Source organism: Tupaia chinensis, unplaced genomic scaffold (genome assembly GCF_000334495.1).
Source record: "Tupaia chinensis unplaced genomic scaffold, TupChi_1.0 Scaffold144767_1, whole genome shotgun sequence".
In the NCBI taxonomy this organism is placed as follows: domain Eukaryota; kingdom Metazoa; phylum Chordata; class Mammalia; order Scandentia; family Tupaiidae; genus Tupaia; species Tupaia belangeri.
The window spans coordinates 2,357,308-2,383,690 of record NW_006204627.1 but is presented as its reverse complement, the minus strand read 5'-3'; the positions used below and the strand labels follow the sequence as shown (position 1 = coordinate 2,383,690).

General features: G+C 37.9%; 2 protein-coding genes across 9 annotated transcripts in view; one reads left to right on the top strand and one right to left on the bottom strand.

Moving 5' to 3' along the window:
* Positions 1–4,326, top strand: part of AMPD3 (adenosine monophosphate deaminase 3) — a 48,289-nt gene extending 43,963 nt beyond the window's left edge. For all 5 annotated transcript variants that reach the window (XM_006167452.3, XM_006167451.3, XM_006167449.2 and 2 more), the window contains exons 14-15: positions 1,331–1,441; positions 2,917–4,326. In XM_006167452.3, the coding sequence (XP_006167514.2) occupies positions 1,331–1,441; positions 2,917–3,117 (312 nt within the window). In that variant the 3' untranslated portion in view covers positions 3,118–4,326. The remainder of the gene's footprint in view (positions 1–1,330; positions 1,442–2,916) is intronic.
* RNF141 (ring finger protein 141) overlaps positions 1–26,383 on the bottom strand; it is a 73,815-nt gene that overhangs the window by 34,018 nt on the left and 13,414 nt on the right. The window contains exons 4-6 of one of the 4 annotated variants that reach the window (XM_014583803.2): positions 24,915–25,118; positions 19,490–19,611; positions 2,613–2,854 (exon numbers count right to left, since the gene is read on the bottom strand). In XM_014583803.2, the coding sequence (XP_014439289.1) occupies positions 2,818–2,854; positions 19,490–19,611; positions 24,915–25,118 (363 nt within the window). In that variant the 3' untranslated portion in view covers positions 2,613–2,817. Of the gene's footprint in view, positions 1–2,612; positions 2,855–6,762; positions 10,271–19,489; positions 19,612–24,914; positions 25,119–26,383 lie in introns of those variants that run through there. The other 3 variants (XM_014583802.1, XM_006167455.2, XM_014583804.2) reach the window with 3 other exon arrangements.

Sequence of the window (26,383 nt, the reverse complement as noted above, 5' to 3'; positions counted from 1 at the left end):
AAAATATTTACTAACTCACTAAAAATAACAGTAACAAACCTGTTAATAAAAAATAACTATATCCCCCAAACAAAACAAAAAATTTTAGAAGTGTGACACTGGTTTGCGTTTTTGCAAATCTCTTCAATGTCTCACTTAATAGCCAACAGCTGGAATTCGCATGCCTCCATTGGCATTCAATTCATTGTTTTTTGTTTGTTTGTTTGTTTGTTTTTTAATCAAAGTCTGTGAAAATAATCTCATGAAGATGCGTAGTTGGGAAAGTAAGAAGTCTTCAAAAGATCTTGAGGACCCCTGGGGGTCCTTGGATTGCACTTTGAGAACCATTGCTCTTGGACATGGAGGGTTGGTGATAAGGGCAGACATTCCACACCCCAGAAAAGCACAGTTCAAACCCCAATCCTTCTGGGGTTATGCTACCTCACACTGACACTATGCCCATTTCTCATACTTATTTAATATACCATCTTTGCTCTTTTTCAAATGACTTTTATTTAGTTAGTTTTTATTGCTAGAGGGCATGGGCATGTGCATTTGTCAGAGACAACAGGGAGAGCAAGAGAAGGCACCCACCCAACAGGGTGTGGCCATGCCACAATCCTTTTTGCTCCATTTCTCCATCCCCTTTCTCCATGCCTCTCCCCTCCACTGGTGTGTGGGCACACGCACACAAACTCAAATGTTTTTCAAGCTGCCAAGGCTGGGATTTGAACCTCAGTCAGCCATGTGACCTCCAGTTCCCCATGCAGTGCTCACCACCATACTGGGGGCTGGCCTCATCTCTACTCTTACACACTACTCACTAACTTTTCCTTTTGGATGATCTTAAGAAAACGGCACGTAGAATAAAAAGCCAAGCTAGAGAGCAGGGACTGCGAATGTGCACAGCTAGAGGGGCTGTCACAGGAGAGCCAAGCCCGGGACCCTCCTGACTGACACAGAGCTTCCAATACCGTTGGCGCTCGGTGCAGGCCAAGTAAAGGTGGGGCTGCTCTTTTCTGTTTTTGTTTGGTAACCTGTGATTTCACACAAAAAAGGTCTTAGAAGTTTGGAATTTTTTAAAAAGTTTATTTTATATTATAGAGACCCTCAACAGGGTCTTACTGTGCTGTGAGCCCCTCCCCTCCCCTGCCACTGTCTTCCAACCAGCCAAGATTATGGCTGGGCTAGGAGTCTGGAATTTGAGGTCTGACATTGTTGAAGGATGCAGGTGCCAGCTGGTGAGAAAGATCAGGTCTATAATGATTGATGTGTTTGGCTTTGGGACTGTGTGATGTGTTGCCCTGGAAGTTCTCCTGTCTAATCCCTGTGCTTCTGGGGAGGGATCTAGGAAGCACTCATGGAAGAATATGCCATTGCAGCACAAGTGTGGAAGCTGAGCACGTGCGACCTGTGTGAGATTGCCAGAAACAGCGTGCTGCAGAGTGGCCTCTCGCATCAGGTATGGCCCATGATGGGGCTGTTTGCATCTGCCCGTCCAGGCCCCAAGTGCCTGCTGTGTGCCAGGCGCTGCCATGGCACAAAGGATCTGAGTAAGCAGAATGAGCAGGGCAAGCAGGAGCTCTGGGTGAGAATGCTTTTATGGGTGCACTCCTACCTTCAGACCTCTACATCACCTCCTTGGTGAGGCCCTTCCTGATCACTCATTCTAAGAGCCACAAACATGCCATCATCCTCTATCTCCTTAATCTGCTTTTCTTCATAACGTTTATTACCACTTTGTGGTTGCAGTATGTGCTTATGTGTTTGTCCATCCTTCCTGCTAGGATGCTGACTGTTAGGGCAGAGACCTGTTCAGCATTCTATCTCTAGGCCATAGATCAGTCCTGGCACACAGCAGCACTCAATATTTCTCAAGTAGATGAATAATACCTAGACTGGTAAGATTCTTGCAGGGATGGGGATGAGCCTCCAGCACTCATTTTAAAGCTCTGTAAGTCATCCTGCCACAGAGCCTGCAATAGAGACCTTGCTCTGGATGTGTCTTGCATTCCTGGGTACCTCCCCTGGCTGATGTTACTGAACAAGGGCTGACTGCCTCAGGTGATGCTCTTGTCAGAGGGTGATGATGCAGAGGAGTTAGAGGCTCCAGATTCTCTGTGTGTGGTTGTTTCTTAGAGTGGCCCTCCCTGGAAATACCTGTCAGTGCTTTTCAAAACTCAGAAGGGACTTATTTATTGCCACAGGGTGCTAGAGAGAGAAAGATAGAGACAGAGAGAGAAGGAAAGGAAGAAAGGAACCAGTAGGGAGCAGTCACACTGCAATCCCTTCCCATTTCTCCCTCTGATGGGATCTGGGGCAAGCCAGGGGGCTGGGAGTCAAACCATGGTTGGCCAAGTGGGATGCAGCTCCCATAACCACCAGCTACGGGGCCAGCCCAGAAGGGAATTCTTGTTATAAATTTTGCCACAGGGTGTGTGTGCTCACTGGAGAAAGAAAGTGAGATAGCAACCTCCATGGGGTATGGCCATGCCACACTCCTTTCTCCTCCATTTCTCTTTCCTTCTGGGATTTTGGACACGCACACAGACACCCACGTGCCTAGTGTGTTTCTTTCAGGCCACGGGGTCCAGGACTCAAACTGCACAATTGGCTGTGGGATCCAGCTGCCTTAACCCTTATGCCATAGGCTGGCCCCAGGAGAGACTTCTCACTTAATATCTCCGCCCACAGCAGTTCTTTTCTTTCCAATCAAAGAAAGGACAGTCAGCAAAGATAACTAAGGTCATCAGAGGTGATATCTTCCAGACCCAGAGGTTGGGAGGAATCTGGAGTCCTGTGGGCAGATGTCCTGACTGAGGACCTGCTTCTGGAGGACTAGTGTGACTTGTTGTGGCTGGTGTCACAGCTGCCCCTGTAGATATGGAAAGACAACCTAAGTCATATCGCTCTATTTGTATTTCTCTTGTTCCACAGGAAAAACAGAAGTTTTTGGGACAAAATTATTATAAAGAAGGACCTGAAGGAAATGATATTCGGAAGACAAATGTCGCTCAGATCCGGATGGCATTCCGATATGAGACTTTATGCAACGAGCTCAGCTTCCTGTCTGACGCCATGAAATCTGAAGAGATCACGGCCCTGACAAATAGAGTCAGCACTCAACATGCATTTTAGCCTTCTGGTCGAATTTCAAATCTGCTGGTACTAACAATGGCCAAGATACCTAACTAGGACTTTTCTCTATGAAGAGGATGCCTCTGAAGGAATTTCAAACTAGTGATTTTGGCGGCACTATTCACTTAAGCTCTAACCCACTTATGTCTCTAAGTTGGTGACTTCTTGGGGATCTAGGTTTTTAATCTGTATTGTTCTTAATTTTCCATATAGTTTTCTTGAAACCTCCAGAGCTTGAATTGTTGGGGCCAAGATTTTCCACCATCAAATGCCAAGTGACATGAGGTCTGTGTGGTTTCCGGCCCCATTCCTCTCTATAGGCCCTGCAGGCTAATTGGTAGTTGTTCATTTCAGCCTCTGGTTGGCTGGCTGCCTTAAACTAGATCAGTTGTGAAGCTCCCTTTCATAAAGGGGCTACTTTGAGAGAATTAAAATAGGAGACTCCCTTCTTGACAATTTGTGTTTTTTAAAAATATATTTTTAAGTGAATTCCTCGACTGTTTTATTTAGTCCTCCTCCCTCCTTCCTAGTTAGGAAACCAAATGTACTCATTAAAAGAGCCGCTTCTATTTTGAGTCTTGGTTTCCTCCTCTGGAGAGTGAGTTGAGTAGACAAGTGGTTTTTAAACAGTGTTCTTTGAACATCGTCATGGACCACTTGCTTTGGGGAGGGGGACCATGGGGTAAGTGAACAGTCTAGGGACTGTCAAAGTGAATGCTTCCATCAGTTTTATGTTGGGGCTGCTACTTAGTATTTTTGTTTAAACTAAGGCTTTGGAAAAGCGCAGGACGAGATGATCTCTGCTCCTTTTGGCTCTAGTATTCTGTAACTGTAGTCCAGTTATTTCACTAATAAGAGTTAGGGCCAGACAATTAAGGTCACATAGCTAACAAGTCACAGAACTAGAACCAAGTATATTACTAATCCAGTTCATTCCCCACTATTCTTTTAGGCCTCATAAATTAAAAAAAAAAAAAAAAATCACTATAACCTGGTGCATTTTTCTTAAAGGCGACATTTCCCCTTCCCCTAGTATGAAAGTTTCTTCAGAAGGTAGAGTGGTCCCAAGAGACAGATAGGAAGTATTTTAAAGACCAATCTTAATTTAAGCTCTATTCATGTATTTTTTTTTTTTTTGGAGAGATTTTCACTGTAGGGCGCGTGCGCTCGCCAGACAGAGAGAGACATAGAGACAGAAAGCGAGAAATCACCCCCCAGGGGGGATGGTCACGCCGCAATCCCTTCTCTTCCATTCTCCTCTCGGGATCTTGGGCACGCACGCACACGCGCCCGGCGTGGGTTTTAAGCCACCGGGTCCGGGACACGAACCGCGGTCGACTACGTGGGAATCCAGCGACATAGCCATTACGCTAACTGCTGGTTCCCTATTCATGTACTTTTCATCTGTATTACTAGTGCCTGGTACATAGTAGATGCTTAATAAATGCATATTTAATGACTGAATTTTCTTTTGGCAACTTTTTAAGGAAATGTGTTCCTGGTACTCAACAGGCTTTCTTAAGGACCTTCCTCTATTTCTGTGGGTGAATTCACACTATGGGGAGTCCTTTTGACCATTACGAAGTGAAAAGAACCCTATTTTTGCCTGTGACCATGCTTATTTGACTTTAGATTATCTTGTCCTGTGACGTTAAAATACCTGTCCCCTTCACTGGTCAACGTAGCAAATGAAACTATTGATATAATCTTTTTACTAGTCAACTGCATATGCTGTCTTTCAGCTAGCAATGACATTGAATGAACTGTTATCTTAGAAATTCTTCTTGAGAAGCCCCCACTTATATATGTTTGCCCCAACATAGCAACTATTGTACAGTTTTTCATTGTTGTTTTATCTATATTTAGTTTTAGTTTTTTTTTTTTTTAATTAAATAAAGTCTTCTAGGATTGTGACTTGAGACTATTTCTACTTAAGATATACAGCAAGTCTTTTTACTTAAAGAAGACTGGGCATTATGAAAAGCTACTAATAATAACTGTTAATTTGTTTCACTAAGACTTGGATGGGCCAGCCTGTAGCATGGTGGTTAAGGCAGCTAGATCCCACATGGCTGACCACTCAGTTTTAGTCCTGAACCCGAAGCCTGGGTGCATGCCTAAAAAGAGGGAGATATGGAGAAGGGATTGTAGTCTGGCCATTCCCCATGGGCGAGGGAGGTTGCTTTCTTGGGTTCTCTTTCTCCTTCTTTCTCTGGTGAGCACATGCCCTCTAGCAAGTTTAAAAAAAAGAAAAAGGCTTAGGAGACATGGATGACATTCATTAGGAAAACTCAGCTTTCAAAATGAGACTCTCTAGACCCAGAAGGTAAAAAATTTTGCTATTTTGTTTTCTAAGTCTGCCTTGTTATAGTTTATCAGCAAAGCCACACATATGCGTTTCCTTTTCCCTGGTTGTTATCTCAGTCTGTTCAGTCGTCCTGTGTAGGATTTTACCTACCCTGAAAGCTTTCTGGACACCTTTTCTATAGCACTTTGTATTTTAATTACATCAATGTACATAACTGGCCTTTGGGGGGATGAATTCCACTTTCCTTTTCATTTCTAGTTGGAATCAAGGGCAACTGTATACTGAACCAGGTTTCTGAAGGAGTGGTTTTGAGGTGTGTTATCCCCTATGCCTTTTTAAAGGGCTCAAGTTTACATTATGTGTTACTTCAGACTGTATTGAAGAAATGATCGTTGCTCTCTGCTTCATATCACAACTCCTGGGTTGGTATTCATCAAACCCTCTTCCCGGGCCTTTTCATACTTCCTCTTGGATTAAAGTAGAGTTGAACTCACATCCCGGTGACTTTTTCTTTACTCATTTCTGAGTGCTACATTGGTAAAATAATAGTCACCTTTCTCTGTGTTTGCAGAAACTACTGAAGATGATATACCTAAATATTTTATAACTGAACCATGACTGTTAAAAAAGAATGAGTGTAACTAATACCAATAAAAAGAAATGCTAATCAGGAAGACATAGTTTCTTGGAAATTTCTGCACCCTCAATATCTAAAGAAGAAACTATACATATATATGTGTGTGTTTATATTTGATGAGTAATCAAATCAGATTTTCTTTTCTTTTTTTTCTCAAAAAACTCCACATTTTTTCAGTTAAGTTCCACTCAAATTTGAAGAACCCTAAATCTCTTCCATAGATTCACAGTGTTCCATAAGACATAATTTGAACACTTCATGATAAATAATCCTTTGAAATATTTTCTACCTCTAAAATTTTAAATTGTCCCTTTAGATTAGACTTTCTAAGTTTAATTCAGATTGCCTGATTTTAAAATGTTCCTGAAATTGAACCACACATGTATTTATATAAACACACACACACACACACACACACACATATATATTTTAGTGAGTGAGAACATGACAGAAAGACTTTAAATAGATAAAAGATTACCAAAAGATATCTCTGAAGGGGTTTTGTATCTTTTGAACCAAATTATGTATTTCCACACAGTACAATGATATGTATCAGTAAATTTAATTATAAATTGTACTTCCTCTTATAAATTTCTTTCTTCTTTTTAGCACTAGTATTTTAAGATTCTTCTCCAATTAAATTCTTCTATCTTGGAAGTGATTCTACTAAGTAAACATCACACTACCACAGAGTAGAGTATTTTATGGATTACTTTTACTGTTCAATAGGTAAAAAGACATGAAAACAAACGTAAGTCTGTAGTCAGCTATTTATTATACTGTCATTGTGCTACCCATCATAAATGTGAGTGATCAGCTCATTCCCCTAATCTCCAAATAGTTTTCTTAGTCCTAGACAAAGTAAGAGTGACTTAAGGGGAAGAGGAAAAAAAATAAAACAGTTAAAATGCAAATTCTTTAGACTACCTTTTAATGGATCCAACTACTCAATGTTAAAAATCACTGAATCAAAAGATATTTTCAAGCAGCCTTATCAGTCAATATATATTGGATTAAAGGAAATCGAATCTAACGGAAATGAATTTTAAAACATATGACACAAACTCCACGAACTCTCAGAGTACAATATAAAATGGTCCTCTAAGGAATATAAACATTTAGTAAGTAAGAATGAAATGACATAAGAAAAAACCTCTTCAATTAGATAAAATTCACTTGCTAAAGATTATTTATTGCACAATTTATCAGCTTGACCTAAGAATAAAACAGGTATTATTATTATCAACCATTATTTGGTACTATTTTGTAACTAAAGTTCTACAGCATTATAACACAAGTAACTTAACCCTTTGTTACTGAGTTAGGATAGAGAAAATTTCCTAACTTACAAAACAAATTCCTTAGGGTTCATGAAACAGTTTCACAAGTTCTAGAAGGCACACATTATATACCTTATCATAGTAAGTACATTTATGTACTTCATATTTTAAAAAGACAAAGCTGTACAGAATATAAAAAGTGTACATTTCATCCATTAAACAAATTTACAACTTTTAGGATTAGTTATTACAGTAGAATCTACCTAACATTCACATCTACAGAATCATTACCCAGTCTAATGGAGTAAGCAAAGAACTGTGCTCATTTATTTGATAAGGCTAATAAAAACATTTTATATTTCACAGTAGATCAGTTAGTGTCTTAGAGCTTATATTGTAAAATAAAAAGGGTTGGGCGATATCAAGTCACAGGTCTCATTATTAAATAATTCCTTGAAAGGTAGAGGATTCTTGGGGATATATCGGCTACACCTTGAAAGGTCCAAAAATCTTTAAAGCAACTTGGTTCAATTTCAGGAACATTTTAAAATCAGGCAATCTGAATTAAACTTAGTAAGCCTAATCCAAACGGACAATTTAAAATTTTAGAGGTGAAAAAGGTTTCAGAGGATTATTTATCATGAAGTGTTCAAATTATGTACTTCATATTGTTGTCTTAAGGAACACTAAGAATCTATGGAAGAGATTTAGGGTTCTTCAAATTTAAATGGAACTTAACTGAAAAAATGTGGGGGATTTTTTGGAAAAAAGAAGGAAAAAAGCCATCTGATTTGATTAGTCACCAAATTCTAATATAATAGTATCACAAATGCATTAATGTGCTTTCACTGGTTGACTTAATATTTAGTTATTACAGTATATAAAGTTTAGATAATATATGGAAATTTATATTAAAATATGAGTTTTATAGAGTGGTGTGGACTTTTGTGAGTATGTGTGTTTATGTGTGTGTGTGTGTGTGTTGTAAGGGTTCTGTGTGAGATTTTACTTAGGAAAAAAGGTTCCACTGCCAAAAGTGTGAAAACCACAGATGAAGTCTCAGGTTCTAAAGGAGGAGCCTGTAACAAGAGTAAGAGACTAGCTTGGGGTCACACAACCATCAAGTACACTGCCAGGCTGCTATGATAGAGACCCCAGTACTCTGTTTGCATAAACATCTAGAGTGAGTATTGCGGTATTTGGTTCTTAAGCTGTCCCCATCCTGTCAATGGGTTCATTCAGTAGTTTTCTGGGCAAAATCAAGCTATCTTTGGTTAGACATTTTTCTTTGAAATGAATTTTGTTTTTCTTGTATGCCTATTAAATTCCTAGTATCCAAAAATCTTGTCGTCAATAAGAGGCTACTTAAATTTTATACAGTCATGCATTGCTTAATAATGGAGATACATTCTGACAATTGTGCTGTTAGACTATTTTGTCACTGAGTGCACATAATAGTGTGTACTTACAAACCTAAATGGCATGGCCTACCACACACCAAGGCTATATGGTATAGCCTACTGCTCCATTCTTGTATACGTGGTCTGTCAGTGACCACAAAGTTATGCAGTGCAGGACTGTATCTTGGTACTTATGGAAATAGTAGTACTTGCAACTTACCAATAATAGGTCAGAAAAGTAACATGGACTGTTAAAGGTAATTTTTAAAGGAGATGTCAGGCTCTAGTTTTATTATATACTGAAATGTTAATGCTAAAAAATTTATTTCATAAGCAAAAACTTTAAAAAATGGTTAAGGACCTACTGAAGAACATAATTCATTACTGTATTCTCTCATCTTTCAAAGGAAGTACAGTGAAATAGTAAGAAAGCCAAATTATGCCCTATTTTTCAAAGCTGTTTTCTTCTCTTAATCTAAGAAATCAGAAGACTTTGAAACCTCACAAAGATGCCTTCAGATTAAGAAATTAAAAATACCATGAACCAATATTAAATGACTTATAATAATTTTTAAATAAAAAAAATTAGTATTGATGATACAGAAAAATTTCTTTCTGCAATTTCATGATGCATGACCAAGTCACGTAGAACAGTTATCTACAATAGGTGTGGAAAAACATTTCCAGCACAGCCAAGATTCCCCAGCAGACATCCACTTACAAGGCAAGGTTAACACCAACTTTATAGTCCTTACCCAAATTATACAGCATGGCAAAGAAAAAAAAGCAGACTTCTAAGTAAAAAATAAGTAGTTCCAGAACATGTGGTTAAAGTTAGGAATTAACTGGATCATTTCAGGTAAAAATTATTGAAGGAACAATAATTAACCACAAGGGGGCAGATATATGCCTTCGATTCCAGCAGAAAGTAGTAACATGCACTTTGATATAGTCTACTTTTTTGTTATTTAAAATTTTCTCTCAGATGGCTTCACCTTTTTAACACTCTGGTTTATTTTAAACCTAACTAAAAAGATTCTAAAATACTCCTGACCTGAAAAACAATAGTGTATCAGAGTCTCTGGAAATGTTGCTGCTATCTGCTAGCAAAAAATTCAAGAGCAATTAGTTCTAAGACAAGTTAGAACTAATAATGAAAATATGGTCTAAAACAATAGCAAATTTTAGAATAGTTTACCATAAATGGAAGACATGGAAAGTTTTATATTTAAAAAAGGGGATATATTGTCACAATAGCAAAAATAAGAGGGAGGAGAAAGTTAATTTTTCTTTATCGTGCCCAATATCCCTGCATTCTGTCCCCATGACCAAAGTATTTGTAGCCCACAACAGAAACAGAATGTCTTCACTCCAAGGTCACGGCCTGTGCGGCTGGCCTGCCTCGTCAGCCATGTTAAGAATATAATTAGCCATATCATCCTCAGTGGGTGCATCTGACACCACCCAAGATTCATTTGCTCCAGTCATTTGTAGGCGACAAATGGGGCAATTCCTGTGTCGATCACTCCTATTAAAGAAGGCAAAACAAAAATTATCCTTTTTCTTCTTTTTGAAAAAACGGCTTGTTTGTAAAGTAATACATGTACATGGCTTTTAAAAAAAGTAAACAGCATAAAAATATACAGTGAAAAAGAAACTTCTCTCTCCCATCTCAGTCTTCAATTCTCTTCCTCAGGGCTAATTGTTTTATCAATTTTTAAAAAAACACATTCTTCTAGAGACAGGTTAAGCATGATTAACCATATATATATATATATATGTATATATATATATACACACACACACACACACAGCAGTGTTCTTTTTCACTTTTCCATGTATTTTATAGACCACTACCATGTATTAGAGCTGTTTATTCTTTTTTCTTTTTTGAGAGTTTTTTTTTTTTTTTTGAAATAGTGGACATGTGTTTTTTTGAGAGTTTTTTTTTTTTTTTTTTAAATAGTGGACATGTCCTTGCCAGAGAGACAGACAAAGACCGAGAGAGAGAAAGTGAGAAATTACTCCGTGGGGGTGATGGCCATGATGCAATCCGTTCTCCTCTATCCTCCTCTCTCAGGATTCTGGGCATGGACACACACACACCTGGCATGAGTTTGAAACTGTTGGGTCCAGGACTCAAACTGTGGTTGGCCATGTGGGAGTCTAGTACCTTAATCACCACACTAACCTCCTGGCCCAGAGCTGTTTATTCTTAACAAACATCCCATAAATATGCCATAATTTAGTCTCTATAAACTAATATTTAGTTTTCCCCTGTCTTTTGCTGTTATAAACAATGCTATGTAATTCTTATCCCTGTACCCAAAGAGGTAAAGTTTTCCTTTAGGATAAAAATTCCTTGTGAGTTCTAAGAAGAAACCCTCTCTTACCAACAAAAGATTTCGTCAATATTGGAAATGTTTATTTGTGAATATTTAAATGGAAGCCATTATTACTCTGGGAATAACTTCTCAGCACTGGCCAGGTGTACCACTAGTTATTTTTCTAAGTAATATCTACATGATTCTGAACAATGCATTTATGCTTAAAGATCTGATAAAAGGCTTTTTGACTCATAAACAATGGGAAGAATTCTTTAAGAAACTGTATAAAAAGGGAACATTCAAGGTTTAAAATAAAAGATGAACTTTACACGTAGGATATTTTTTTCTGATAGGAAAATAACACATGTACGATTATTTAAGTAAGATTATGTTTTCAAAGGGACTAGTTTTCTTGGCAAACATTATTTTGGAAATTAAAAAAATAACAGATTTGAGCCAGAAACATATTATGCAGGGAAAAATGTTTTTCTCTTTATCTCTCAGTGAACTCTGGGACTAAAGTAATCAAATTATATCAACTGCTCTTTGGCGTTTGTGCAAAAATTTAGAAATCTGTTCCAAAAACTAAATGTGAAAGCTAAGGCTGACAATATATTATTCAAGTTGATTTCTGGTTCCCCAGAGATATTTTATAAAATAATTCTGTGTGTTCTTCTGTGCATAAAATGTCACAATTTAAAAATAGTCAACTTCTGCTTCTGGCCAACTGGGATCAGATTTATTTTCCCATTTAACAGAACTAACACATAGGACAAAATATATAAAGCAATGGTATAAAAGAGTATTTCATAAAAAGTGCTAGAAATCACACAGCAAAGGAGAGTGATCCCTGAGATATAGGAAGCAAAGAAAGTGAACCTTGTAATTGCCCTAGCACACAGCTTTGAGAATTTCCAGGCTCCAGAGCAAGAAAAGGGGAACCTAGATAGAATCTGGCCATTTTCAAATTGAAGAGATAGAGCTGAGAATCTCAGGAGACCAACACAGCTGAAGTTCATAGAGGAGGAGAGAGCTAGTTGCCCTCCACTGCATTCTGCAGAATACTGATCAGTGTGTGCAAGTATGGGGAAACGACATGACACGGCAATTACCCAAAAGGATCTGAGAGAACGGTACGCAAAGCTCATATAGGGCCTAGGATACTGCCTGTTTCCACCAGCCAGACTGGAAATTGAGCAGAATGTTTTGAAGGATCTTGTCTCATCATTGGGGCATAATTAGCTCCAAACTAAACACAGCTCTGGTCTTGACTAACAAACCATAAAAGCAAGACCCAAAAGGATCAAACCGTTACCAAGTAACTTAACTATATCCCAGAACAAAGCTCAAGAATATTTATAGTAATACAAAAATATCCAGTACCTAAAAAGGTAAAATCACGATATCTGGCATCTAACCAAGAATTACTAGGCATACAAAGAAGCAGCAGAAAAACAGCCTATGATAAAGAGAAAAATCAAAACAATTCAGAGCAGACACAGATATTGGAATTAGCAGATAAAAAACTTAAAAATTATTACAACTGAATTCCACATATTCAAAAGACTAGAGAAAAAAGTAAACACATCAGGTAGAGACGTAGATGACATTAAGAACCTTGAATCAGATCTAGTCACAGTAGAGCTTGCTGGATGCTGCTGTTTAGCAAGCTGAGGCCCAAGTTCAATTCCCAGCTAACCGTAAAAAGTTGGGTGTGTGGCACTTGCCTGTAATCCCCTTTATTCAGGAGTCTAAGGCAGGAGAATTGCAACATAGTAATAAGACCCTGTCAAAACAACACCACACACACACACACACACACACACACACACACACAAATACATACATATCAAACTTTTAGAAATAAAAACTACAATACCTGAGATAAAAAATATAGTGGATGAGAGTAATGGCAAGTTAGACATTGCAAAAACAAAAAGAAAAAGATTAGTAGAATTTGTAAAGACACAGCAATAGTAACTATCCAAAATGAAATAGAGATAAAGACTTAAAAAAAGGAAAATAGTATCAGTGAGCTGTGGGACAACTTTGAGTGGTCTAATATATGGTAATCAGAATCCCAAAAGGAGAAGGGAGAGAAGAGCAGAGAAAAATTTGAGAAAAGAATGGCTGAAAATTTTCCAAATGTGATGATACTGTAACTATAAACTCAAGAAGCTACATAAACCCTAAGCACAAGAAACATGAAAAAAAAAACTACTTTAAGGCAAATCATTATCAAATTACTCAAAACCAATGAAAAGAAAAAACCTTAAAAGCATCCAGAGAGAAAAAGAAGGCACATTATCCACAGAGAAAGATAAGGATGACAAACTTCTCATAGAAAAAACATAAGCAAGATGAGAGTTGAGCAACATTACTAAGATACTGAAAGAAAACACATTCTCAATCTAAAATTCTTTATCAGAAAAAATATCTTTGAAAAATAATGCTTAGACTATCAAGAAAATCCTATGGACTCTACAAAAAGCTACCAGAACTAATAAATGAGTTTACTAAGGTTGCAGGATACAAATTAATACCCCCAATTTATTGTATTTCTGTATATTAACAACTAACGATCAGAAATTGAAATTTAAAAAACATCATTTATAGGGACCAGCAGTTAGCATAATGGCTATGTCACTTGACTCCTATGTAGTCGACTGTGGTTCAAGTCCTGGACCCAGTGGCTTAAACTCATGATGGGCGTGTGTGCGTGTGTGCCCAAGATCCCAGGAGGAGGATGGAGGAGAAGGGATTGTGGCATGGCTATCCCCTCTGGGGGGTGATTTCTCACTTTCTCTCTCTGTGTGTCTCTCTGACTTTCTGGCAAGCACTGGCACCCTATAGCAAAAACCTACCCCCCTCCCCTGCAAAAATAAAAAATTATAATAGTGTAAAACTGTGAAGACTTAGGGATAAATTTGTCAAAGATACACAAATGTCAAAAACTACAAAAATTGCTGAGAGAAATTAAACAAGAATTAAATCAATAGAGAAATGTACTATGTATATAAATTGGAAGATTCAATATTTTGAGAAGTCAAACTTCCCAAAATCAACTTTTTACTCAATACAATCCTAAACAAAATTTTCACAGGCTTTTTTTTTTTTGTAGAAATTGATAAAACTTATTCTAAAATTCATATTGAAATAAAAAAGATCTGAAACTGCCAAAACAACTTTAAAAAGTACGAAGTTGGAAAATTAACACTTTCTGATGTTAAGACATGATAAAACTACATTAATCAAAGCAGAATACGGTGTTGTTATGAAATAGACAAAGAGATCAATGGAACAGAAGAACACAGAATTAGGCCTGAATATTAATTTTCAACAAAGGTGCAGAAACAATTAATTTAGTGAAGAAAAGAAGTCTTTTAAAAAATAGTGTTGGACCAACTAGATGGTAATATTTAAAAAAAAATTTTGTATTTCACACCATATAAAAAATTAACCCCAAAGTGTTACAGATTGCTAGATGCAGTGGTACCTGCCTGTAATGTCAGCTACTCTGGAGACTGCAGGAGAATTGAGAGTTTAAGGCTACCAGGGGCAACACAGTGAAACTTTGTCTCAGAAAAAAAAAAAAAAATCATAGATCTCAATGTAAAACCAAAAGAACTAAACTTCTCAGAAACAAAGACAAAAGAACACCTCTGTGACTCTGGGAAAGTTTTCTCAGATATGACATTGAAATCATTGTCCATAAATTACAAATTGACCAATCAGACTATATCAAAATTAAAAACTTCTATTCTTTGAAAGGCATTTTTAATTTTTTTATGAGAGATTTTTGCTATAGAGTGTGTGTGCTCGCCAGAGAGACAGAAAGCAAGAAATTATTCCCCAGAGGTGATGGCCACACCACCATCCCCTTCTCTTCCAATCTCCTCTAGGGATTTTTGGCACACATGCACATGTGCCTAGTGTGCATTTTAAGACACCGGGTTCAGGACTCAAAGCATGATCAACTATGTGGGAGTCCAACGACATAACCATTATGCCATCAGCTGGTCTCAAAAGGCATTCTTAAGAGAATGATCATATATCTGATAAAGGATATATATCCAGAATATACAAAGAACCCTCAAAACATAGTAATATGGAAAAATCTAATAACAAAATGAGCAAAGACCTGAATAGACACTTCATTAAAGACATAGATAGTAAATTAGCATATGAAAAGATACTCATCTTCAGTCAGTAGGGAAATACCAATTAAAATCATGAGATGCATAGAGAAAGATAGAGCAAGAGGGAGATACTGCATCCCAGAGATAAAAGGACCAACACGCACAGCCCAAGTCAAGCCACTAGGCTTGAGCTCATCAGCGAGGACATTTGCCCAGCCTACTGTAGGGAAGGAGGGGACCCCTAGCCTTCAGAAACCAATAGCTGGTTCTGGCAATCCCAGAGAAAAAAGGAGTAACAGGGAGACCCTGCAATTCCACAGACAGAAGGTAGGAGCTGCTGGCCCACATGTGCTGATGCCATTCTGCCTTTCACCTATCTGGGACCAACAGGCAAGCCCAAGACAAACTGCTGGGCTTCCACCCATCAGCAGGGCCCCTGACCAGCCTGCTGTGGAGGATGAGAGGTCCTCTGGCCCTAGCAAATTGGTCTACCACCTTACTTTGTATCTGTCAGTGCAAGCTCTATCTACATTTAGAGCAGTTAACTTTGGGTATACAAGAACTAAACTCCTGAAAATAAGAGATGTGCGAGAAATTCTTTCTCCCTAACTCCCTTGACAATAAAAGGAGAGAAACTCCCCTCTGGACACCTAAGCTCTAAGCTCTTGCTATGAATTTCACACTCCCACCCTCAGTAGAGGAGGGAAACTGGCAAAGATCTTTCACATATCATAGAGAAGTGCAGGAGCACAAAATAACAAAATCATACTCCAAAGAAGTAGGAAGAGGTGAGTATACCACCAGTTGACTAAAAATCAAAGCAGAGCCTGAAGAAATAGGAGAAAATCAGGAAATATGCCCCTCAAAGGATCATCACTCCTCACCAACTATAGTTAAAATACAAGAGATCAAAGAAATGTCAGAAAAATAATTCAGAATATTCACTGTGACCATAATAATATGCAAGAGAAAACAGAGAACCAATTGCAGGAGATGAGAAAATCCTTCCATGGCACAATGGAGGAACTCCATAAGGAAACAGACACACTGAAAAAGAACCAAACAGAACTTCTGGAGAAAAGAATATGTTGCAGGAAATCAAGCCCTCCTTTGAAAGCAGCAACAGCAGATTAGACCGTGGGGAAGAAAGAATCTCTGACCTTGAAGACAAAACTTGTGATTTAGTCCAAACATCAGAAAAGAAGAATAACCATTAAAAATGAGGACAATATATTGGAAATCCAAGATACCATTGAACAGTCAAATAGCCTCATAGTAGGCATTCCAAAAAGTTAAGAGACATAAAACATCTTTTATAAAATATTAACAAATCCAGGAGATAAAAGGACATTAAATAGATATAACATAAGATCCTCTTCAAGGCATGTTATAGCCAAACTGGTAAAAATCAAAGACAAAGAGAAAATTCTAAAAAGGACAAGAGAGAAATATCAAATTACTTACAAAGGTTACACTATTAAACTAACATTAGCTTTCTAAGCTGAAACGATATAAGCAAGGAAAAAATGGGAAGACATTTTAAAACCAAAAGGAAAGCATTTTTAGCCAAAAGTACTATACCCAGCAAGGTTATCCTTCAAATGGAAAGGAGAAATAAAATCATCCCCAAATAAATAAATGCTGGAAGAATTCACTAAAATGAAACCAGCTCTTGGGGAAATACTTAAGGAACTACTATACCAGGAAAGCTAAAGAGAGAAATAGAAGACAGAGAGTTGTTTTCCCAGGTTTCAATATACGTATTTATTATAACCATCACTCACTGTATAGAACTAGATAATAGAGAAAAAGTCCAATATGTTACAGCTGAGTTTTTCTTTGGACTGAAACAAACAAGCAAACCAAAAGCTAAAATCAAGAACTTTGTAAAGCCTATAAAACACCAAATCACTGGCTTTACCATGTCTTCACTTTTAAACATCCTGTTTCAATTTTGTTTTATCTTTGCCTTTTTGAGGACTTATTTCTTTATGCACAGTACAGTACTGTGGTCTTACAAGAACTCAGTGTGAGAGTGAAAATGTTCTTTTTCTGTCTTTTCCTAATGAGCTATTGTTATGTACAATTTTACCTTTTCCTAACTGAACCAACAATTAATACCCTCAGATTTTTCAGATTATAAACTTTTTATCTCCCACAGTTCTCTAACTGGAGATCACAAGTTCTTCTCTCATTGGTTAGGTTAAGATTATCTTTGTTAATTTATGAGATTGTTTGTTGCCTGATTTTAATCAATATGTTTTTCTTTTTCTTTTTTTGGAGAGGTTTTTGCTATAGGACACATGAGCTCGCCAGAGAGACAGAGAAAACACAAAGACAGAAAGCGAGAAATCACCCCCCCCCCAAGGAGGGAGTATGTTTTTCTTTAGAACTGTACCTCACAGAAAAGAATGTCATAGACAAGTCAGTACATGCAAAATAACCAGTGGAGCTAGTTTCGAATGTTCACAACAGTAATTGTAGAAGGTGGTGACTATGTTTACATCTTCAATCTGTTTACATGTATACAAGCTTCAGGGAGTATGTTTAGAGGTTTTTTGCTATAGGGCGCGTGCGCTCGCCAGACAGACAGAGACAGACAGAGAGAGACAGAGAGATAGAAAGCGAGAAATCACCCCCCAGGGGGTATGGCCACACTGCAATCCCTTCTCCTCCATTCTCCTCTCGGGATCTTGGGCACGCATGCACACGCGCCCAGCGTGAGTTTAAGCCGCTGGGTCCGGGACTCGAACCACAGTCGACTACATGGGAGTCCAGCGACATAGCCATTATGCTAACTGCTGGTCCCAGGTATATAAGCTTTTAAAGACCATTCTGTACCCTACAAAGATGTGTGATATGATGATATGTAAATCATATATTATGATAAATATTTAAAGAAAAAATATAAAATCATGAGTTATTACTACATACATATTAGAATGGCTAAAATTAAAGACTGACTATACCAAGTATTAGTAAAGATGTGGAACAACTGGAATTCTCACACATTGCTTTGGAAAATATCAATAGTTGCAACTTCTTAAAAAACTGAATACACACCTACCAAATGATCCAGTCATTCCACTTCCAGACTTTACTAAAGACAAAACCAAAGTATGTGTCCAAAAAAAAAAAAAAAGACTTGTCCCTGAATGAATACAGCAACTTTATTTATAACAGCCCCAAAATGAAAATTACCCACGTCCATCAACAGATCAATGGACAAACAAGCTGCGTAGATCCACACAATGTACACTAATCAGGAGTGGAAAGAAAGAAACTGGGAATACATGTTCTGACATGGATGAATATTAAAATAATATTGAATGAAAGAAGCCAAACAAAAAACAGTACTATATTCTATTTATAAAAATTACAGAATACTCAAATTATTTTTATAATGACTCAGAGCAGATTAATAGTTGCCTGAGAATCAAGAGGAAAGGGTAGAAAGGGAACTTTGCAATGGGGTGCAAGGTAACTTTGTAGGATAACAGATGTGTTCACTATTGTGGATGCAATCATGGTTTTTACGGCTCATACTTAAGTTAAAATGTATCATATTGCACTTTATTATTACTGTTATTATTATTTTGAGAGAGATTTTTGTTATAGGGCAAGTGCACTCACCAGAGAGAGAGAGAGACAGAGACAGAAAGCAAGAAATCACTCTCTAGGGTAGATAGTCATGTCGCAATCCCTTCTCCATTGACCTCTTGGGATTTTGGGCACACATGAACTCGCACCCAATGTGAGTTTAAACTGCTGGGTCTGGGACTCAAACCACAGTTGACTATATGAGAGTCCAGCGATATAACTGTTATGCCACCTGCTGGTCCCTCATATGGTACTGAAAATCCATGTACATCAATGATAAATTTTTCCAAATCTTGATTCTTATTTTGTAATATAACAAGTTTAATTAGCTGATCTCTAATGTTCCCTCCAAATCCACTATTCAAGGATTTATTCCTTCTAAACAAACATAGAGAATAAACATAGAAATGAGGAGAAAAAAGGAAGAAAAGGGAAATGTTTGAATATAGACTCTATTCAGGCACAAATCTCCTTATAGCAAAAGTAATGCCAAAACTAAGTTACATCCCTACGCTTTACCTACTTTAGGTATAAAAGCAAAAATATTTTTTAGTCAGTAGAAGGCATATCATAAAATTCACAGTATTAAACATTAAACTCTCTCATCTTTAACTACAGTATTCTTATGCCTTTCAAAGTTTACTCATACACATGATTCCATGAAGGTGGTGGATAACTTACCATTTATCAATACATTTCTGACAGAAGCTGTGAGCACAAGGCAGGATGAGGTCAACTCGTCCATCCATGCAGATACAACACTCCTCCTCATCAGTCAGCTGCTTCACCCTGCAATGTGAAAACTGAGATGGAACAATGATAGCCTCTGTAATTATGTTATACTTTGTTCCCATTGTCTTAAAAAACACATTAAACCTCTATGTGTCCACAGTGAAAAGCACAAATATATTTTAATATATAAAGCAAATGGGACCAGCAGTTAGCGTAATGGCTATGTCACTGGACTCCATGTAGTCGACCGTGGTTCAAGTCCTGGACCCAGTGGCTTAAAACTTACGCAGGGCACGTGTGCATGCATGTCCAAGATCTTGAGAGGAGAATGGAGGAGAAGGGACTGCGGCGTGGCCATCCCCCCTGGGGGGTGATTTATCGCTTTCTGTCTCTCTGTCTGGTGAGTGCACGCGCCTTATAGCAAAACCTCTTCAAAAAAAAAAAAATATATATATATAATGAAAGCAAAAATCAGACTGAAATGCACATCCTTTATGTAAATTTTATAAAGACTTAATAAGAGATAAATTCTATGATTAAAGGGAAGAAAATACATTTAGGTCTTTCTAAAAATAATTCTGCTCATCTTAATCATATTGAATTTAAAAAATTAAAAATTTTGCCGGAGGGTGCTTGTGCTCACTGGAGACAGAAAGAGAGAGGATGAAAATGCACCCCCTTATGGGAAATGGCCACATTGCAATCCCTTCTCCCTCCTTTTGGGATTGTGGATGGACATGCACCTGGCATGTATCTCAAGTTGCCAGTTCTGGGACTTGAACTCCATAGTCGGCTATATGGGAATCCAGACTCTTCAACCACACCTCTGGCTGGCCCAATGTTTCTTAAAGTGATATTATTTCCTTTTACCCTTTGTGTTTTTCTGTGATTTTCAAAGTTTCCTTCAACAAGCATGTGCTGATTTTGTCAACTGCACAAAAACTGAATGTTTCCAAGTTTAGCTACAAGACTATAAGCTTCTTTTTTTTTTTTGGAGAGATTTTCACTGTAGGGCGCGTGCGCTCGCCAGACAGACAGAGAGAGACATAGAGACAGAAAGCGAGAAATCACCCCCCAGGGGGGATGGTCACGCCGCAATCCCTTCTCCTCCATTCTCCTCTTGGGATCTTGGGCACGCACGCACACGCGCCCGGCGTGAGTTTTAAGCCACCGGGTCCGGGACACAAACCACGGTCGACTACGTGGGAGTCCAGCGACATAGCCATTACGCTAACTGCTGGTTCCCAAGACTGTAAGCTTCTTAAGGGCAGGAGCTATCTCTTATATGTTTTTCATTGCCTGCTGTGCTTATAGCACTATATATGAGACAGCATTTAAAAATCTATTGATTTTAACAGAAATACAATCTAATTGTTAAATTTGTATGACATATAGTAAGTGAAAAGTAAAAAAGAGATGAGTATGTCTCAAACTTATAAAAACATTTTTCTCATTTTCATAAGAGAGAATAATGGAATTTTAATAGAGAACATTCTAGGTGCATAAATAAAGCTGTGGAGGTATAAAAACCCCATGTGTGTATGTGATTGTGTGTGAGTGTGTGTGTGTATGTGATTGTGTGTGTGTATGTATGTGTGTGTGTGTGTACACATATATATTAGGTCGTCAGAAAAGTCATGATGACCCAATAAAATGAGAAGACTAAGCAAAAAGACTGATTAAATATAGCAATGTTGCTCTGATTCTTGGATGTCAAAATAATAAGTCTGAACTCATTCTGACAAACTAGAATTTGCATTTAATTATGAGAAAGTGAACTGCTGGCGAAATGGTACTTTAGGAAGATTGCGTGCACACAATGAGAACAGTCTAGAGAGAAGGAGTTCACTTGGGAGATAACTAGGGCCTGGTCTAAGGAATATTACAAAAGACAAACCAATAGGATGTGATGACAGATTAAATGTTATGCTTTAGTAATGGGAGAAAGAGGGCAGCCACTGAATTGAAATGGGAAAATTGAATAAAAATCTAGATGAATGTGTCTTTTAGGTATTTCCCAGACCCAGATGAATTAGGGTCTGTTTCTGAGGAGCTTACAAACTTCATCTAAGGACGTATGTAGACTTAGGTGTCAGTAACAGAATCCACAAAGAATGACAGTGTTCTAAAGGTTAGAGTTCAAAAGTGAAGGGGGGGGACCAGCAGGTGGCATGGTGGTTAAGGCGCTGGACACTCCCACATGGTCGACTGAGGTTCGAATACCGGACCTCATGGCTTGCTTTCTCTCTTTTCCTCTCTCTCTCTCTGTGTATTTCTCTCTGGTCAAATTAAAATAAATGAATGAATAAATAAAATTAAATAATTATTAAAAAAAAAAGTGAAGAGGAGTACAGATAGCAGCAGCATTGTGGACAGAGATAAAAGAATGAACAGAAGACACACAAATGGCCAGTGGAACCTGTGCAATGTTCCGTTGGTTTTCGCTACCTTCCTGACAGCACAGTGACCAGAAAACGGAAGGAGAGTTTTCTCCTATTTGTCTGTTAGACCTTGCAGATTGACATATTCAGTTCTAGTTCCATAATCTGAAATGTATATTGAAAGCCTCTGGTACACAGAAGAGACCCATAAAAACAAAGGCCAATGGACTGGGGATGTTTATCCTGGAGTGCAGAAGGCTTAGTGAGAATTCATTTAGTGTTTTCAAATATCTGAAGGGCTGGAAGGGAGAACAGACAAAGCCTCAAGTAGACCACAGCAATAATTTAACAGTAATAGCTAGCTCTTGTAAGACACATTAGTATGTGCCGGTACTGTTTCAAGCACTTTACATCTAGCATCTCTCTTAACTCTCTATGGTCCTGTCAAGTAGATTAACTATTAACAACCCTTTAAAAGATGAGAAAACTAAAAGAGTTTAACTTGTCTAACTTGTCCAAACTCACACAGGTAGGAGTGGAATCAGGATCTGAACACAGGCAATATGGCTCTAGAGTGTGCTGTACTGTCTCAAGAAAGCCAGCATTTGGCTACTCAGGAATAGAAAGGAAAAGGGAAACTCTCCTAGTAACTACAGCAGTGAGTCTCTCATAACTGTAGGCATTAACGGTAATCTGATTTGAGTACAAGTTTGACTAAGGCATACAAAAGAAATTAAAATAAAATAAAATGTATTTTTAAAAAAGTAGGTAGAGTCTTGCTTGCTATTCAAAGTATGACCTGAGGATTAGCAATATTGGAACCACCTGGGAACTTGACAGAATCCCAGGCTCCTTTTCTTTTTTTTTTGGAGAGATTTTTGCTATAGGGCACGTGCGCTCGCCAGACAGACAGAGAGAGACATAGAGACAGAAAGCGAGAAATCACCCCCCAGGGGGGATGGCCACGCTGCAATCCCTTCTCCTCCATTCTCCTCTCGGGATCTTGGGCACGCAGGCACACACGCCCGGCGTGAGTTTTAAGCCACCGGGTCCAGGACGCGAACCGCGGTCGACTACGTGGGCGTCCAGCGACATAGCCATTATGCTAACTGCTGGTTCTCTCCCAGGCTCCTTTTCAAAACCACTGTATACTGAAGTCCGAGAAGCATGGTACTACGTGATCTTTAAGCACCAGAAGGTAATGATACAGAGGTTAGAGGATGGCTGTATTGCTAGACAGGCCTGTGAGTCTCAGCTAGGTCAATTTCCAATCATGTCTCTTACTGCCTAAGCCTCAGTTCCTTCCATGGGCCAATAATTGTGGTCCCATGTGGTTATTGTGAGGATTCAATGAGTTTATACACATACAACACTCATCACAAGTCTAATACCCTGTAAGTATTCAATGAATGTAAACCATTAACATATTATGCATTAGATGTAAATCTAAACTATATAAATGCCTCTTAAGCTCTCCTTTGACTTGGACTGTCTTGTTCAATGGATTAGTGTTATCAGAGTACTACTAAAACCAAAAAACATACATGTTAAGAAAAGCCCTAATGAACACATCAGGCATTGAGTTTTCCAAGTCTCAAGGGCAAATGAAGACAGAATACTCTTACCTCCTTCATTAAGATAACTACAACAAGAAAAGAAAGTAATATTTTCTACCATTTGGCATAAATATATACACTGTGAAATACCATTCTCATCTTTCAAAAACATTTAAAATTAGACCCTTGTCTTTGAAAGATTTACTTTACAAGACACAGAAAAGATAAGCTTGACCACTGCCAGAAATGTTCTGAAATTCATTTGGCACGTCAGTATCACCTGTAGGGCCCATCCCTAGAAAAAATTAAATAGGAAATAAGTGGAAAAGAGAACTTAGCTACAGCTTAGAATTTGGAAACCAGCTGGGTAAAAATGGACTAGAAAATGTAAATTATAAATGGAGCAATAAAGGACAAAATCTCATTAAGCACATTCTTTTTTTGAGAGGTTTTTGCTATAGGGCACATACACGAAAGACAGAGAGAGAGAGAGATAGGAAGCGAGAAATCCCCCCCCTGGGGGGGATAGCCACACCGCAATCCCTTCTCCTCCATTGTCCTCTTGGGATCTTGGGCATGCATGCACCCGTGCTGGGCATGAGTTTAAGACACCGGGTCTGGGACTTGAACTGTGGTCGACTACATGGGAGTCCAGCGACATAGACATTACGCAACTGCTGGTCCCTCGTTAAGCACATTCTTAAGGTAAAGGATACTGTCGATACCGATTTCTGCTGCCTACCCAGTGTGACAATAAGACAGGATGTCAACATGCCTGGACCCACGTAAGTCTTTTTCCAATGAGGCATTTACAAATATAAATTATGGTCATGATTGTCAAATGGCAAGAGGTGGTAGCTTTCTCATGCCAAAAGCATAATAGAGAAGGAAAATAAAATTTAGAGAGAGCAATAATATATTAGGCCTGAATAAATAAGCACCATCACAGAAAATTCTGGCTCACTTCACTCCCTTCTGGTAACTCAGTACATGTAATAGGTGTACCAACTAGTTGTTCACTCCTGAATGGGCTGCCAAGTCCTAGCACTAGTGTTTAAAATGTTAATGCCCCAACTAGTCATATCTTTTTAAGAAAAACTGAGATGATTTCTTTAATTTCTTTCAAACTCTTGAACCTAATTCCCTAAAGGGCTTGACTAAGAACCTATCATTAAAGGGGGCATTAACTATCTCCTGTGTCATTACATGCAAGAATGTAGAGTGGAGAGTGAATTCCTAGAGACTGGGTTGATAGAAACATTACTGGTTTAATTTAATGAGTTGCTTTAATTTGGCACTATCTGAAGCACAGAGCAATCCAAAAACTGATCTGGGATATAATACCAACAAAGACAAAAAGATTTAAGAGGTCACAATGAGCACCAGCAGAACTGTTAATAAGATTTCAATAGTTTGTATATTGGATAAGAATTGAACCTGGTGATTATGCATCGTGTACCTTCCCATCCAAAGACTAGCCTGACAAGATGTTACAGAGGATGAGCTGTCATCAGGTTCCTCAGAGGTGGAGCTCTGTGCCAACACTCCTGCTGCTTGACTTGTGATATCTTTATACAGTTGAATAAATTGGTACAAATTCATGATCCGTGATGCTTCCACAATGCCACTGCTTTTGTTAATCTAAAAAAATCAAAGCAAGCAAAAAAAAACAAGAGAACAGTAGATCATTTTTCTGAATGATTTTTCCAAAAGGAGAGAACAAGAAATATTTAGTTAAACATCCTAGGAAGAAATTGTTTTCAACATCTGCAAATTACTTGAGAAAGCAAGGATCTGAATAAATGAATAATAGCACGTTCCTTATATTTGTGGTGTTCAAAGTACTTTTACAAATTCATCTCATTTGAGACTCAAATAAATACTGTCAGATCTATTAGACATTATCCTGTTTAGAGTTGATGAGGTTTGGTGACTCCAAGAGTTAAGAAACGGATTTTAGATAGCAATGACAATTCTTTCACTTTCATTTCTTAAAGTCTTTCTTAATTAACAGAGTTATTTAAATGGAACAGCAAAATCAGAAAATATCGAGGATGAATTAATGAATACAGGAAGAACTATAAAGAGAGAAGCCTTTAAAATCATGAATTAAGTTACATTTTAAAATATGTTGATGGAACCTAGGATATGAGAAAGTGGGGGAGTTAGGTTACATTTGAAAAAACTTTAGCAAATTTAAATATTTGGAATAAAAATAATAAGAGTTGAAACTAACACTTTTTAATTTAAAGAATTATTTATTTAACTTCATTTATCATTACTTCAGTTTGCTACAGGGTACATGCACTTACCAGAGAGAGATGGAGACGGAGAGAGGGGGGGATAGAAAGTGAGAAAGCAAGCTACCAGGTCCAGGATTCAAACTATGGTCAGCCATGTAGGAATCCAGCAACTTAACCACCATGCCACTTGCTGGCCCCAACAGTATTAATAATATTTATTAATTGTTTACTACTTAAGAAGGGAGTGAAAGAAAATACTGAGAATCAAGAATGTGTTCTACCACATTGTAAAAATGGTAGAACCATCTCTAATAATCAAAATTTGCTTACATTTGGGCAAGGTAAGATTGATAGGAAAATGCAAATATACAAAGTTCTTTGTATTAAGAGACTGTACATGGTATAGAGAACAAAAACAGAAATAAAAGGTGACATGTATTTATAGAGGTTTACAAAACAGATCTTCAGAGCTGAGTAAACTGGGTCAGTCTTTAGAACTGCACGGTATAGAAGAAATTATGGAATAATTCATAGAAGCTTAGTACTGTAAAGGCAAAGTTTATCAGACTACAACTTTTCTGATCACAGATCTGCAAACAAATATTTACCAAGTCCCCGTTATGTGCCTGTTAAAAGTACTATGTGCATGGCTCTGGGCAGTAA